At 41.9% G+C, this 16,720-nt stretch overlaps 1 protein-coding gene across 15 annotated transcripts in view; it reads right to left on the reverse strand.

The window, feature by feature from the left end:
• Window positions 1-16,720, reverse strand: part of LOC147244178 (RIMS-binding protein 2-like) — a 70,243-nt gene that overhangs the window by 32,142 nt on the left and 21,381 nt on the right. For 13 of the 15 annotated variants that reach the window (XM_086188555.1, XM_086188559.1, XM_086188566.1 and 10 more), the window contains one exon: window positions 1,276-1,365. The exons of the other annotated variants lie outside the window; for them this stretch is intronic. In XM_086188555.1, coding sequence (XP_086044681.1) covers window positions 1,276-1,365 — 90 coding nt within the window. The remainder of the gene's footprint in view (window positions 1-1,275; window positions 1,366-16,720) is intronic. 15 annotated transcript variants of the gene reach the window in all.

Below are 16,720 nucleotides of genomic sequence, written 5' to 3' on the forward strand. Positions count from 1 at the left end.
GCTGATTGAGAGTTCACAGTCAAAGGAGAAATTCATCAGCACATTTCCATTTAGCCTAGATGAGACAGAGCTGCTGACATGAGCGTTATGCATCTGGTTTCTTCATCAGTCAGAGGCCTTAAGCTAAGCCGGTTCCTGTAAAGGTGGCCTCACAGGATCGAGCGGAACCGTCCCTCAGCCGTGCACCAATCATCCCGTTAATTAGCAAAACACATGAGCTTACAAAAGATAACATTGCGTACTCAACCTGCAAAAAACTCGATGGCCGCAAAGAAAATGAGTTGATTCATACAGAGGAATTTCTGTAGCTGGACTCAGATGCTCCCAAGTCCAATTTGAACTCGATCACAGGGGACCAGCTGCATAAGAATAATTATTTTTTCAGGGGGACTATTTAAAAAGTATAATGTCCCTTAAATGTACTACTTCCACAATAATAAAGGAGTGTTTTGGAAAGATTTATAACACATGTTCATCTTAAATTTACAGCTATGAGTTGAGCTCTGACAAAACAATGTATTGTTATCGCTCTATTTTCATTCTCTCTTCCAGCTTCTGCCACTTCTCTCTTCATACCTCATCCTCTCTCTCTCTGTCTGTCTCTGTACACAGTCCAATACATTCTGCCTGTGTATTTGCTGTGATTGCCCCTTACATGCTCATTCATACTGTATGTCTGGCGGGAATGGGGCCCTGCTTTCTTCTCATCTGAGTGCCCACCTCGCACAGATGGCATCTTTTTGTACTCCAAGCTGAGTCCCTGGACACGTGTCAAATCTGACCCCTCTGTGAAAGTCACTATTAGTGCCAGAGTAACTAATCGCAGCCCATCACAGACGGTTACACTCTTTGTCTGGGCCAGTGTGTGTGTGTGTGTGTGTGTGTGTGTGTGTGTGTGTGTGTGTGTGCGTGAGTGTGTGTTCATGCATGCATGTGTGTATACTAGAGACTGAGCAACAGCATGCATGTACCAGATGAACCTTTGACATCACATTGGAGATTAAACTCTAACAACACCAGACATGACATGAAGTAATACCACACGTATGTGAAGGAGCAACATGTGACAGCATACAGTATAACATATGATGATAAGAACTGCAGCTGTTTTGATCTGTAGAGATGTTTCATAGATCGCAATTACAAGAGATGATGCATGTGAAGTTAAGCACTCATCTCAGAGCAGAGTAGCTTTTAACACTCATTTCCATCCAGTTGACCAGTGAACGTGTGTGTGCTCCTGTCATACATCTTTGTACACTGCACAGGGCCCACCTGGTCATACTTTGATGCCTTCAGGTGATGGCTGACCAGTTCAAGGTTCAGGCGATTTTTCTCCTGCAAAGCGGCATGGAGCTTTGCTTTCTAAAGGACACAAACAGAAAAAAAATACTTCAGTTGGTTTAGAAACTGTGCTGTGACGTATTATGACTGATGGCTTGTCTCACAGAGCCACCTGAAAATAAGAAGTCACCTATGGAAACTGTTTAAAAAAGGGTTGATATTTGACAGATGAATGGAAAACAATCCGTTTATTATTGTCTATCAACTTCAACCAATCAGATCAACGAGAAGAAAAAAAAGGTTGCCAGAGAAAAGCCTTCAGAGCTGTTCTTTGCTACTCCCCAGAAGAAGAAATTCTTTCCAATTCTAAAGTCACTCACGCTACAGCAACGTCTATGCTAAACACTGAGGGGATTGGCAACCCTGAAAAAACATTAAAAAAAAAATATTAATAAGCATCTTATTAAAATTAACAATAGCAAGCAATTTTGAAATAAGGTCTGTGTCACTTAGGGGCTAGCATTTCTTAGCTCTGGCCAGGTCTGGGTCTCCTTTTCTAAATTATGAACTATCTGGTTCGTAACTACGTAAACCATTGAGTTTCACTCATGACATTTTTGGACAACTAAAGACCTGTTGTCCCACCCACTGTGGTTCGAAAACAAACACAGAACTTAAAGTCTGACAACGCGGTCTTTCTCGAGATCTTGAGATGTCATAATCTTGCAAAACCAACCGCCTCTCAAGGTAAGACAACGCATCTTCCTTGTCACAAAGCCTTTAATGCCTGCATCATGTTTGCTAGCCACACAGTGTAACCTTATCTTTAAACTATTATATAAGCGACAGATGAAAGACTCAGGTTAGTGCCAATCCCCTCCGTTTGAATGCGAATGCATGTGTGTGTGTGTGTGTGCGCTTGCGCGTGTGGCTAAGCTTTTCTCCAAGATGCTGTCTTGATGATAAAACCCACAGCTGCACACTGTCACTCACCGTTTGGTATGTGGCATGATAAAAAGGAAGGGGAGGAGGGATGGAGAACATGGGAGGAGGATTGGGAAATGTGTAAGTCTTTGAGTGAGAAAAATTTAAAATAAACAGCTGAGGAGTAGAAAGGATGGGATACAGACGGTGACGGAGATGAAATTAAGTTAGAGGTAGTTTCTGTCTGCACTCTCCGCTGCCAAGATTCATATTCAGAAGTCGTCATGCCGCTGGTGCTGCAGGTACTCAAGCATTACATAATTACGCAGGACTCAAACTAGGGCAAAGCTCTCCTCCTATCAGAGCTCCACCGTGACCGCTCATATCCTGACACATAATACCACTTCATGCTGGGGAAACTGGCTCCCACCTCTGATTCTCTCATCCCTTTTGGTTTATTGACCTTTAAACGAATACAATTCTGCAGCAGGAGGAGCCTCCAAATACGAAAAAGTTGACATGAAAACTACAAGGAAATTTAGATTTCTGTGCTACTGATAAATAATCTAACTAGCAAACAATTCTGTCTGTGACATTTTCATTTTAAAAATGAGCTTCTAGTGTGTCACAACCATTCCAGTGCACCAACAGCACAGCACCAGGACCCTGGCCAACCTGAATGGAACCTTAATTACACCTTCATTTACCCTGTAATTACATGTATATTTGCTGTGAAAAGGGCCTCTCATGGTAGTATGATGGAAGGTTAGCTTTGCACAAAAAAAAGCCTTTAGAAATCAGAAGGCTACTTTTTACTTAACTACTTTTAACACATTTTTTAAAAAAACTGGAGTTTTTTTTCCTTTTATTCTGTGAGTAAAGAAGTTAAATCAGTACTTGTACTTTTTCAAAGTCTTACCTCAAGTTCTGAAAAGTACATTTTGCCATGGATTCAGAGAGACAGTAGGGAACAGGCTATTGCTGTCTCAGCATCTATCTCTGTAGGTATGAGTACGTGGTGAAAATCAGACAAAATAAACCTCTCATCCAAGGCCAGTTAGATGGATTCATAAAGCGAAATTAACAAACATTCTTCCATGAACTTTCCACACCTGTCAGGAAAACTATGAGAGCGTGAAATTCTTGGAAAGTTAACCAAGTAAGTACATTTAACTAAAACTAATGACAAGCTATGTAGTTTGATACAAAACATTCAATATCGACCAGAAGGGGACTCAACTAGCCTAAATATGCTTGAATATTCAGGCATTTGCAACCCAAATTTCCAGGACTTTCCAGGGTTTCATGACTGTTTGAACACTGAAAAATACATCTCTTTGTGTGAACACCAGGGGGCATTATCCATATATTAAACAGAATTACGGATTCCGGAAAATTCTATGAGGTTTGAGTGAATAATGTCTGTAAATTTCTAACCTCTTCCCGACAGTATATGCAGGAAATATAAACAAGAATATAAACTACGTTTCCCAGCTTCTGCACCAAGAAAGTCAGAGCGCAAATTCCTGAACTCAATGAACCCAAGAGAGAAGGAGAGGGAGTGAGGGGCCAGCCAGGTTCATCCATCTCAGCCATGGCTGTCAGTGGAGGACGCAAACAAACCGAGACACAGAGAAAGAAGCGACAAGGACAGGAAGACACATAGAGTGCTGTGCGGGTTCACTCGCTGCTCTTTATTGTGTAATGTCGTCTCCACATCACATCGCTGCAGACTTGAGTGCAGCGCGCCGAACCACACCTCGCTCCTCAGTAGCAGACACAAATGGTCTTGTTCCCCTGCATTTAATTAGGGAGATATGACACATCATGAGGTGCCAGCTGCAATGGTCCTCGTGCTCACACCCCAGGACATGGCCTTGAGGTGGACAGTCGCAGGATGGTGTAAAGATGAAGTTATATGGATGAAAGTTAGCAGACAAAGATGAGGAGACGGAGCGAGCAGAATGATTCTTTTATGGACCTCTGCCTCTTCTTCTGCCTCTTCTTCTTCATTGAATCACACATTCACAACTCTGATTAACACTTCATTGCAACTTGTAAACACAACGCCGTACTGCAAAGCAAAGGAGACACACACACACACATACATTTCTATGCCTGTTTAAAGCGTCAATATGCACAAATAAACAGAAAAATCTGGTTTCGAGATGAAACGGGTATGATAATTACATCTGTTCTTAAGGGAAATAAACACTTTACCAGGGAATTAAAAGTCCTCCAAGGACATCTGTGTGGACTCTGGTTTGAGATGTAGTGTGGCATGTGCGTGCGTACCTATATGTGTGAGTCTGTGTGCGTGGTTGTGAAATTTGAGATCCATATGTGAGTGCAGAGAGAGAGAGAGTGGACTGGCCGGGGGGGGGGGGGGGAGACCTCAAAACTGCAAATGACTAATTCATTTTGACAACTTCCTTCTTCTTTCCTCTTCTGTCTTTTCTCTCCATCTCTGTCTCTGTCTCTGTCTCTGTCTCTGTCTCTCTCTCTCACACACACACACACACACACACACACACACACACACACACACACACACACACACACACACACAGAGACTTTCCCTTCCATCACCACAGTGATGATTGCTCCAGCACCAACCCACTAATTTAGCTTCTGGCCCTAAATCTGCTGCGTTCAGCGCAGCCAGCCTCTCGCTGAGTTCATAAAAAGTCAACTGCAGATCCATATGTGCGACATGTGTGCAAAATTGTTTTTCTTAATGAACAAATCAATAACCTGACAATCATAGGGTTTCCCAAAAATTTAGGTCCAGCAATTATCTAACCTCATCACTGTGTTGATTATTTCTTTGGCGGTGATGTCCCACAACTACATGGACTTTAGTCACAACAGTCGGGTTTGTCTGTGCATATTCTCTTTGGTCCAGGTCATAGGTATCTCAAGGAATGTATCAGGTCAACTGGAAAGTTATGTGTCTGGAAGGCGTTTCGCCCCTCATCCAAGTGACTGAGCAGCCTAGCACATACATATATAACTGTATTCAGTTGACCTGATTCATTCCTCGAGAAACAGTCGAGTTTCCATCCATATGAATGCCAATTTCATAAGTCTGCAACTTTTACTACAATTACTTCTATCATAAATTATGCCGTATATTTTCACGATTAGTCATACTGTCTAAACAACAAAAAAAGAAAACACACAAAAATGTGTTACATACTTTCCCCAGAGCCCAATGTGATGGGTTCTAAATGTTGATATTTAAGTCTGGAGCCAGAAAATGTTTGATTTTTTTTTTTTTTCGTTTTGTTTTGCTGCTTGAAAAAAGACTGCAATGATGAATCCAAAAAGTTGGTGAATTCAGTCCTGTAAGTCCACTAACTAATCAGTTGACCATTGCAGCCCTTCATTTTTGAGAGAATATCCAAAAGAAATTGTGTTAAATTTTTTTTGTATTGTTGGCGCTGGAATTGTAACGTATAACTGAACTGTTACTGTCCTACCCCTATACAACATATCGACCACAGTATCACAGTGAATCATGGGAGTTGAAAATGACACAGTGACCTGATGTTTAAAATAGCAGACGTTCCTATATGCGTTCCTGTTGGAGAGATGAACTCCTCCATCATGGAATCCATCTGCAGATGAGTGTGTAAAAGAGGATGTGGGTCCCTCCTAATGCGCGGCCTACAACATTCTTAAACACTTTGTTCCACATAGTGTAGCCATTGTAGGGCTGCTGGCTGTTCACACTCATATATATATGACAGATGCTTTTTTTTATTGCTTAAATCACAAACAGGCCAAACATCTCAGTTGTTGGATTTCTAAATAAAATTCTTCCAATTAAAATATCTTTTAACATAAATTTATTTTGTCATGAAGCAATTTATTTTATCACGGTTTCAATAGGCTCATCCAAAAATCCAGATTTCGATTGCAATACACTGCAAATTTATTCTTATTGCGCAATGATCGTCATAAATTTAACTCTATCATTTCAACTGTTTTGAAGAATTTGCTACGCTATCAATGTTTGTGTTTGTTTCTGCAGGTCCTGGTACACGCTGCGATGCAGCTGTCAATGCTCATTCATTATGGCATTTATCTTTGTTGGATTCTATGCGTTCTTTATGCTCAGGACTGCACACACACACACAAATTTACTTGAGTTAAAACCACACAAAGTGGGGTGCTTCTGTTTTTGCAGGAGTGCGCATAAATGAGCTTGAACAGCACATCGAGTTCACACTTGTTCGTGGACGAAGACGCCTTGGATTATACTGCGTTCATAAGCAGATATTTTGGACGGTTTTGCTGTTGTTAGTCGTCAATCTCTGTTAACTCCAAGATAACAATATATAGCTAGTGTTTTCTGATACCATGAAGTACTGCAGGGGGAAATGTCTGCGATCAAAACGCCTAACTGTGAGTACTCCAGAGGGACACAGCACTTTTTGCTGTAAGTATCACTTTAAATTCTGTTCTTAAAACGGGGAGCAACACTTGATTTGCAAAAACCTTCATAACTTGTTAAAGAAAGGAAACTGTGATCAGGCCATGATGAAACCATATTTGTGTAACCCAGATTTCTTAATGCAATCACTGGGGGCTGCGCCGTTGTACCACAAATAATGGAATTACGACATATCAGATTTAGGCAGGGCTTCTGGTTATCATGCGTCACAGACTCTGTAAAAAGCTGTGTCATGTTTTCTGTCATCTAAACTTATTTATTTATATATCTAGAACTTCCAACTAGGTTAATTTGACCTAATGATGCAGAATTACATTGCAACTGCTCAAAAATGATTTCCATAATTTGTATGAATCTACATGAAGTCATAGGCTACTGATCTTGGGTTAAATATGAATGAGCAGAATGGTATAATAATTCCCTCTCTTCATTACAGAGCACATGTAGGTTTGCTGAATCGTAGGCGTAGTTGGCAGCAAAGAATTAAATCTTGACAAGCTGGATTTTATAGTGATGTAAGAAAACATTAATTCGCTTCAATTGTGGAACTTGAGAGTAAAACTGTGACGAATGGGAATTAATTGTCACATTTAAAAGTGGCCTGTTGCAAATAGGATCTCAGATTAGCTTAATTTGGAAATACACATTTTGCCTCCTCGTGTAAATGTAACAGTCTGGAATACAATATTTGATTAAGAATAAGCAGCTGCTGCAGTTGTAATGAAGAACAGATGGAGTGTGAAATCATGCAGATATTTCTTCGATGTGTGCTGCTCGCTCTGAATGAGATGCTCGTGAATTGCTGGCGCTCACCTCTGAACCCCAGGAGGAGTGTCATTAATCAGATGTCACAGTGGAAATACTTTGTTCCACTTAGGAATGATTGAGAAGACAGTGGGAACACTGGTGAGGTGACACAGACACATGAGGATGCACCACGTTTCTTGTGTATCTCTTCTTAGTGATTGATAATATTGGGTGTGACATTTTAGTGAGATCATATGAGGCTGATTTATTTTTGTGGACACACTGTTTACCCAGAAATAAAGCATCATGATCCCTCTTTTCTCCGATGTAAATTTTTTTTTACAGTCAGACTGTTAAAAACTGAACAAAGGGCACTCTATACCCAACTGAATCGTACTATTAAAACCATGGTGAAATACTGCAGTATAATAAAAAAAAACAACGCCATTGTGTGCTATTTTGTGGGGTACGTTTTTGTATTTGTGAGCATGTGTGGGTGCGTCTGTGGTTAAAGTTAGGGTCATAGAGTTGCAGTTAGGGTAAGTCTCCAGGAAATGGTTGCAAGTCTATCTTAGTACCCAAAAAGAGTGTGTGTGTGTGTGTGTGTGCGTGCGTGCGTGCGTGCGTGCGTGCGTGCGTGCGTGTGTGTGTGTGTGTGTGTGCGTGTGTGTGTGTGCGTGTGTGTGTGTGTGTTTGTACTGCACTTGGGTGGGTGTAGTGGGAGCAAATGGAGTTGGAGCCACAGCTTGTGTGTCCCACCACTAATAACCATTTCAACGTCAGGTCCTGTCTAACGTCTGGAGCAGTCAGGACCATGGACAGCTCCACTGAACCACTGACTGCGCTGGACAACTGGACATAAAAATGCCTGGGCTTATAGCTTAAATTCAAACAGTTTACAGGGCAACCTTTTTGCGACATTATGAAACGGCCATTTAAAAAGGTTTCTTCATTAAATTATTTTATTAAAAAAAAAGGACTGGCATGCATGCTCAGAGGTAGTGTGGCCATCTAGCAACCGAAGAGTTGCTGGTTCAATCCTCACTTCCCCAGTGACCATGTCCAAGTACCCTTGAGACAGATCCTGAACCCCTAATTCCTCCTGATGGCCCTGCAATGGACTGGGGACCCATCCAGGGTGAACCCCACCTCTCACCCAATGTCAGCTGGGAGAGGCTCCAGGTACTGGAGATAGGCACTGATACAGCGGCATAAAAATACTCTTCAGTCCTGCATCACATAACACAATATACCTGGAAGTGCTGTATTACAATCATGAGGCTGGTATTGTAATATAAGTTAGGAGATGAATGTGTTGGATGACTACAGTATGTAGTCTTATACACAGGAATTTCAGATGATTCTGAGGATTCGATGTAGAGAACCAGAGAAAGAAACGATATTCTGATAGCAAAATCTTTTTTGCATGTTTTTCCAAGCCATATTTAGAGGAAGAAAACATTCACTATTTGAATGAGTTGTTAACATATCAGATATCTGAAATGTGTTTTTCTGTGAGACTCTCACAGAAGCAATAATCTCTAATCTCTAATCACTCATCTCATTTTAAACAATCCCTGACAGCACTTCTGGGCCTAATCTGGGACATTTATGGCTCAGTTATGGCACTAACGGCTCTAACATCCATGTCTGGGCTAATTGTCATTGTAACGAGATTTGTTGCATTTCAGAATTAGTTATATATCTGTAAATGTGGCCATATCGCCCTCTAAAATATGGTCGAGTGCAAATGTAGACTAGAAGTTGAGTCGCTAGCACTGACAGTGAAGGATCGCCCACCTACGGCACATTTCATGAACCAAATGGAAAGAAACCAAGGGATCACTGGGTGGAGAATTGCTCTTAAAAGCCAAAACTGGAAGAAAATGGTTGGATAAAAGGAACAAAATGCAAAATGACAAGATGAGTCAAGATTATCAGCCAGTTATCAAGATAATGCATTCAGAAGAAGATACACTCAAGGTTGGCGCTAATTTAAGTTTCTCGTACATACTGGCACTTGGCATCCCCTTGGCTGGGTTTTGAAATTGAGCCACATTGTGCAGATTTTTTTGTGTAGCATTAGGAAGGTGTTCACCGGAGCAAAAAAGATCAAATGTTTGTCCTCTGAAGGGTGTCTCATCAGAGAAATGAGGGACTGTAGTCCTGCTAGGATCTTGAGCCAGACACTCGTTCCTTTCTTGTGCATCCAGTTTGGGTTTTTTTGGTTCAATCATTTTCAATGGTATGACGCCTGAACCCCTGATTTGCCATCTAGTAGCCATACATTAAAAACCATGGATTTATCCTGTCCTGATGCATGATTTAATTGGAAAAATCCTCTTTTTAATGCTTGGCATAAGGAATAAGTTAATACTGTCAATCAGTGAAGACAGAAGCTGCTTCTATGATGTAATCATTTGATATTCATCAATAATGCTCTTCCTCTGACCTATGCCACTAATACGCCTCTACAGGTGCCTCATCCATAAAATATAAATGAGCAGCTAATCCAGGTTTGATGGCAGTGCGTGCATGTGCGTGCACTTATTTATATTTATATGTGAACACACACGTAAGTTTGTCACAGCCTCAAGACATTTGAGGCGAATTGGAGGCAGTGGACGCAGATGGCGATGGGTAATGCCGATATAGTGAAGCGTGACTTGGAGTGAGTGTTTGTGTTTGTGTGTGTGTGTGTGTGTGTGTGTGTGTGTGTGTGTGTGTGTGTGTGTGTGTGTGTGTGTGTGCAAGCATGAATGAGTTGTATAACTAGCATATATTAGCTTTAAGCTTTTGTGTGCCCACTCTGTTCCAGACCTCTCATCTAAATCCCCAAGATTCCAAATCCCTAAAAATCATTCATGTGGCAACCATTATTTCATGAAATAAACACACACACGCACACACACAAACTCTGTCTGTCTGTCTGCCTGTCTGTCTCTCTCTCTCTCTAATGATTGAAAACTGAGTCCTCACAATGTATCAAACTCTAATAATTTGAGGCACCACCCCTGAATGAGATAAGAACATGAAAGATGCAGTCACATGTCTCAAGCCCACAAGACCTCAAAACAGGTCAAAGTTGCAGAGAACATTTTTATATGAACCCAAAAGGTAGTGAGCTACAGCAAAGATTTGGGGTTGACTTGAATATTAAAATCTGTGGCGCCTTTGGGACATGACATTTTTTTGCACACCTTTCTCTCCCAGATTATGAAAAAAACCACAACAAAAAAAACAGCTGTGCTTTGCTTAAATGCCCTGGTTTCTCTACATCCTGTTGTGTGTGTGTGTGTGTGTGTGCGTGTGTGTGTGTGTGTGTGTGTGAGAAGTCTACTGGCTCTGCCTCTTGTAGAGCAGGGGACAATCCAGAGTTTTATGGAGGAGAGAAGCCAGAGGAGTGGCAGGGAGAGGCCGGCACTGCCGTCAGGAGAGATTAACGTCTCCACCACGTAACACACATCCTCATTTACCTCACTCCTCTGTCGCTTCTCCTGTTACTCATCCCGGCTCAGCTTCATCTCCTCCACAGTTTCTGCTTGTGCACATCTCATTGTGACCATGTGATTGTTTTTTTTTTTAAGATCTTTTTTAATCATTGTTATTTAAAGCTGCCGTATAACTGAACATTCAAGGCCCTACTGAATGAGCTCACACAAAACTCATTGAGCTCATCTTCCTGGTAAATCTCTCTGACTTCACGGAATTTGAAGCTTGTGTCCGTGGCAACATTTCTGACTGATAGCAATCTGCCTCTGAATGTATGATGAGAGCATTCCACATATCACGTTACACTCTGCTGGAGTAACTGTCACATCACATTGTCTTGCTTTACCACCAAAATCAGCAGACGTGTCTCATATTACAATTCAAGACATCTATTTTTGACGGTCGTGGATTGAAGACGATCAAAGATGGACTGAAGGCGTCTAATTGTCATTGCTCATCTGGGACAGCCCGAAATCACAGAGTTAAGACGCCTTTAATGTCGGCAGCAGCAGTAGCAGCGGCAGACGTCACTGTTTCCTACAGTTAAAAGAAATGTATTCATTTAACTCACACCATGATGCCAGATGTGAGCTGCAATCTGGGATCTAGATTCAATCTGAGACAGCTCTGAACAGGGCAAGAGAGAGAGAGAGAGAGAGACAGACAGACAGACAGAGAGAGGGAGAGACAGAGAGACAGAGAGGGGGAGAGACAGAGAGAGAAAACCCATGTGTGCATATCAACTTAGTCTGTGTTCTACATGTGATGCGTGGAGGTTGCAGCTGTACTGTATTTGGACCCTGCAGGGAAAATATCGGCCTCCCTTGAGAATACCATGCCCCACAAGGAATATTAGGGCACAGGAGTGTGCACAGTGAAGTCTGTGTGTGCTGTGTGTACATACTGCGGGAGCAAGCGGCTGGAGTGAAACAGGGCTGCCATGACGTGGGCAGCAAAGCTTCCAGTCACATTGATGACATAACACTTTTGATGTGAACAGGACCTATTGTTCCCTGGAGCCACACAGCCAATACCAGAGGGCTGGGAAGTAAGTTCTGAGGAAGATCAGTGTAATGTTAATGAGGAGCCCAAGAGCTGGTTAGGGATTACATGTGCTTGGATGGACCTTCATGCTCACATAATGCTTGGATGGACCTTCATGCTCAGAATACACAAGTGCGCGCACACACACACACACACACACACACGCACAAGACTGCATATAAATCCATAAACCTCCTTCTGTATGAATAGACACTACCCACCAATGCACACTCACGTGACCCCAATCTGCAGCAAAACATACCGCTCAAGTGCTAAATAATTTACATCTGACCCCATTGCACAGTTGCTAAAATGTACAGTGTGTTAGAATCACAAGAGCCTTTCTTCACTGGTTTCTATGGCAGATTACACTATATGTGGAAAAGCACCTCTATGGGTATCAGGTATAGGGGCCATACAAGGACAAAACAAGCCGATTCTGTCAGAGTAAATAGTGCAAACATGCATTTTAAACTCATCAGCAGTTGCTTCTAAGTGCTGCAAACCATCTCCTCACAAACACAAAGCACAGGGATCACAATACTCCAGTGTTTGGCCCTTTCCACTGTCTGCTAGTGCAGTTTATGAATGCTTATATCATTTTAATCTTCAGTTCCGGCACTAGAAAATGAATCCAGAGCCCAGCTTATAAAGAGAGATGGAGCATGTGCCCCCAAACTGTTTATCTCTGAGCATCACACACACCTATGTTGCCTCTGTTTTCTCAGGGTTGCCCTGTTGATGATATTAGTTTTGTTATTACCTTCTGCTGCCAAGGAGGTAATGTTTTCAGTGCTGTTTGTCTGTGTGTGTCTGCAGGATCGTACAACTATGAGGCCTATTCAGTTTTAGGAGGGAACATTTATATACTGTACTGCAAAAAAATATATCATTTTTTTCAATACTGGGTTTAGCTGAGGTCAGCTCGGTGATGGTATGCACACGCTTAGTGCCCTAGTTCAATCTTATTGATGTTTGCTACTATCCTGCCTGTGTGAGTGTAAAATGTGTCTATTGTGAAGCAATTTTCACATTTTTTTCTTAAAAAACTAAATAGATATTTATTCATGCCATATGGTTCTTTTGGTGAATCGTTTTAAAGATGTACGAGTTTGCCCTAAATGTTATTTCTCAACGGCAGAGTGGTCGAATCCTGGGCTTAACGCCATAATTATGATTGAGACAGAGCACAATTAAGCTCTCCATTGACTTTTTATTGCATGGTGATCTCTTGAAGTCAAGTCTGTGTGCTAGCTAAGAAATGGAGAATGCCTAAAAGCTGCTGTGTGGTGGACTGAACTTTCAACACTCTAAAAAACAAAAACAAAAAAACCTAGAAATAAGTTTTTAAAAGCTGCTGCACTGCAAAACCTGAGACTGACAGAAAACTGGTGGATACATATGTTGATGGGAAGCACTGGCAGGACATTACTGTGATACTGTGGCAGTCTGACACTCAATACACTGACATTCTGAAGCCTGTTGTTATTAAGATGCAAAATTGCTATATTAACCCACTTTATTTAGCTTAAGAGCTACTAACCATAATGATCTGATGACATAGTGAAATCTAAGCTTTAGAGCGTTATTTTGTGGCATTCAGCATTTCAGCTCTTGGTTGCATATCGTTGCGCTGATTGTTTTCCCCTCCTGTGGGTGTGGTTTTCGGAGTATGATGCAATGCTGCCCTCTGTCTCTACTGGTTCACAGAAATACAAACTCTATTACAGCGGAATGATAACTGGTTTAGCCAGACATCTCAATGGAGGACGACTGACTGAACACAAGCTGCTGAGTGGTTCTCTCGTGGACAGACAAACACTGACATTACACTAGAGAATATATTTAGCCTTTGCATGAAATGAGTTTAATTTCTCATGTACTTTTCTCCTCACATGACCCCCGAATTGAAAAAAGAAAAATTGCTACTCAGAGAGAATAGCCTAGTTTTCTGTTTGGGTACAGAAAAAGCTTCTCCCAGATGTAGTTTCACTGCGCACAACAACACATCCGTTTATATATCCTGCATCCCCTTTATGCTTGAAACTCAGTGATAGAAACCTTTCAGTAACACTGCAGCACAGCTGCAAATGACTCAAGTGAGCAAGACTCAGTGGCACAGAGCAATAGGTGACAGTTACAGGAGAACAAGTCCTGTCATGTCATCTGTCTGAGAAACAGGCTGGTCTGTCTGACACTATGTACCCCTCCCCTCCCCTCCCCTCCTTCCATCATTGCCCTCGGTGCTCAGTCCAGTCTATGTTTAATCATTCAAGCCCTCCCAGACAGAAAACACCGGGGAACGAAAAGGAAGAATAATGAAAGGGCTGATGGACAGAAGACGGAAGTACAAGACAGGTAATAGAACGTAATCAAGAGGAACAGACTACGAGGGAAAAGTGTGATAACGAGAGAAAGGAGCCGAGAGAAGGACAAAAAGGAGAAAAGAAAGAGGAGAAGACAACCTAGAAATTACAGCCAACAGTGGGAGGCAATTAGTGATGTGGAATTAACAGGCCTTCTATCAGCATGTTTCTGTGCTGAAGGCTTCATCTAGCTCGGCAGAGCCATGGTGAGATTATGTAGCGATACAAAACCAAATAGGCCAAGACAAGTTTGTGGGAGGACACTTTGAGCTGCTATGTTATGCCAAGACTATAAACAAGATCGTATAACTTCAGGGTCATAGAGGCTTTTAGGGACATCGTCCAACAGACGCCTGCTCATAATTGATACTCAGTAAGATGATGAGATGGCAGATGAAGAAGAAAGCCATCTGCTCTCTACTCAATATGTAAAAAATGCATTTGTCCTATATAAAACATTACATATTATCTAATATTTACCAGAGCAAACTCATTGGTGCTCGGATGTGAAATGGCTCGGGTAATGAGTGCCTCTAAACCCCTCTAATTCATGAGATGGAAAATAATTTGAAGAGGCAAGTACATCACCTGAATGACGGGACTTATTAAGCAGAGCTGATGTTAGTTTTTTATTAAACCGTGTTTGTATTTAGACCTCAATCACAGCCGACACTCCTCGTCTTTCACTTTCCATCTTTGCCCCACCCTCTCCTCCCGTTGCTCTCCCCCTCCGCAGTGCTCCGTCTTTCCTTTAATATAACTTCTGTGTATCTTGAAACGCTGCCAGGAAATGTGAGGAGGAAATGTTCCTTTATTGTTTCTCTCTCTGCTCCCCCCGCCGGCTAAATGACATCGACACTTACGGCGTGTATGCTGGCAATCAATACAGCTCTCGCTCATATTCAGGCATTCGCTCACACTTGGTAGCTCCACATGTTGCACACATACATGCGTGAGGTAGGGTTGAGGCGAGGGGATGATAGTGTTGCTATAGAAACTGTGCTCTTTCAGGTATGGAGTGTCGGGATGCTAAAAAAAAAAAGTAGCAATGAACTATCACATTCAACATGTCCGATGCCTTCGAGTTGCCTGAATGTGAGGCCGAATAGTGCAAACAAAAGCCGTCTTACTTATTTGCCTTCATACCCTGCAGATGAATGAAAAGTTGGTGTATCGGATATTCACGTGGAGCACATGGATGTGCAGCAGAGATGCATAGTGAGAGTGAGCATGCATGGATGTACAGACTGTTAATACTACAGCGAGTAGTGTGCATGATGGCGTGTAATCTGAAGCAAACGTGCTCACTCAGCTCCACCAGTATCAATTTGTGTACACACATATAAATTCATGTATGTGGCACCACACCCCTATGAGTCTGCTCAGGGATTATTGCATCCTCAGGAACATTTTGATTTGTCAAGGGGTCCGTCTTTTGGCTGCCAGACTCGCTGATGATCTCAAGAGGGAAGCAAAGAAATCAGCCATGAGACTGGAAACACAAGTTTCATTTCCTCTATCTATCTATCTTGCCTCCTTCTGGCATCCAACTGCTGGCACAGTCAACCAGCGTGGAGATGAAGAAGAAACAGGGAGGACTGGTAGAGGAGCAGCAGTATTAAGAGAGACTTTGTAAAATGACAAAGTGACACTGCTCATACAAAGCAAAAATACTGCAAACGGAGACATCAGCGTCAGGAGCCGTGTGTGCAGCCATTCTTTCTCGTTTCTCTGCCATGTTTCTCGTTTGGCCTCTCACCCACCCACACAGCCGCGTATTCAGGCATATGCACAGCACAGGCATCTGAACTGTTACTCTAACACACGTATGAAACATATAACTCACCCACATCCAGTAAGCAGTGCAGCAATCGCTTTTGCTTTTGCCAAGAGGAACAAGTTCAAGTATCCCCATTTGTCACGCCCAAACGCTTAAATTTCATGACCATGAAAACATTCAAAAGAGGATAAATGCTGGTGAGGTTTTTCATTTGTTTTCTTTTCCATAACAAATCAGAATGTTCATCATGCCAAGGTGTCTGCAGGACAAGTTATATATGAATCACTGACTTTTATGACAAAGTTAAAGGTCCTATATGCAAGAAGTGGCCCATTTATTCACAATGCAAACAAAGGGCTAGCATTATCATATTTTTGTTGACAAGAGCTGTTATTAGTTCACATTTCTAAGATCATCTAGCTATAAAGCAAGGTAACTTTTGTGCGGTCAGGCTTCCATTAGCGTATTTTGATGCTGAGTTTGAAGTGATGCATAAGGAAGGCTTGATACAAATGGAGAAATGGGAAAAGGGTTTTAAACTCACGAGGTAGTTTTTGTGATTTTCCCACCAAATAAAAGGTGAAATGTGCAAAAACACTGAGAGGAAAACAGCTTTCTCAAATC

Source organism: Aulostomus chinensis, chromosome 19, assembly GCF_037954235.1.
Source record: "Aulostomus chinensis isolate RoL2024-O1b breed Wild chromosome 19, RoL_Achi_v1.0, whole genome shotgun sequence".
In the NCBI taxonomy this organism is placed as follows: domain Eukaryota; kingdom Metazoa; phylum Chordata; class Actinopteri; order Syngnathiformes; family Aulostomidae; genus Aulostomus; species Aulostomus chinensis.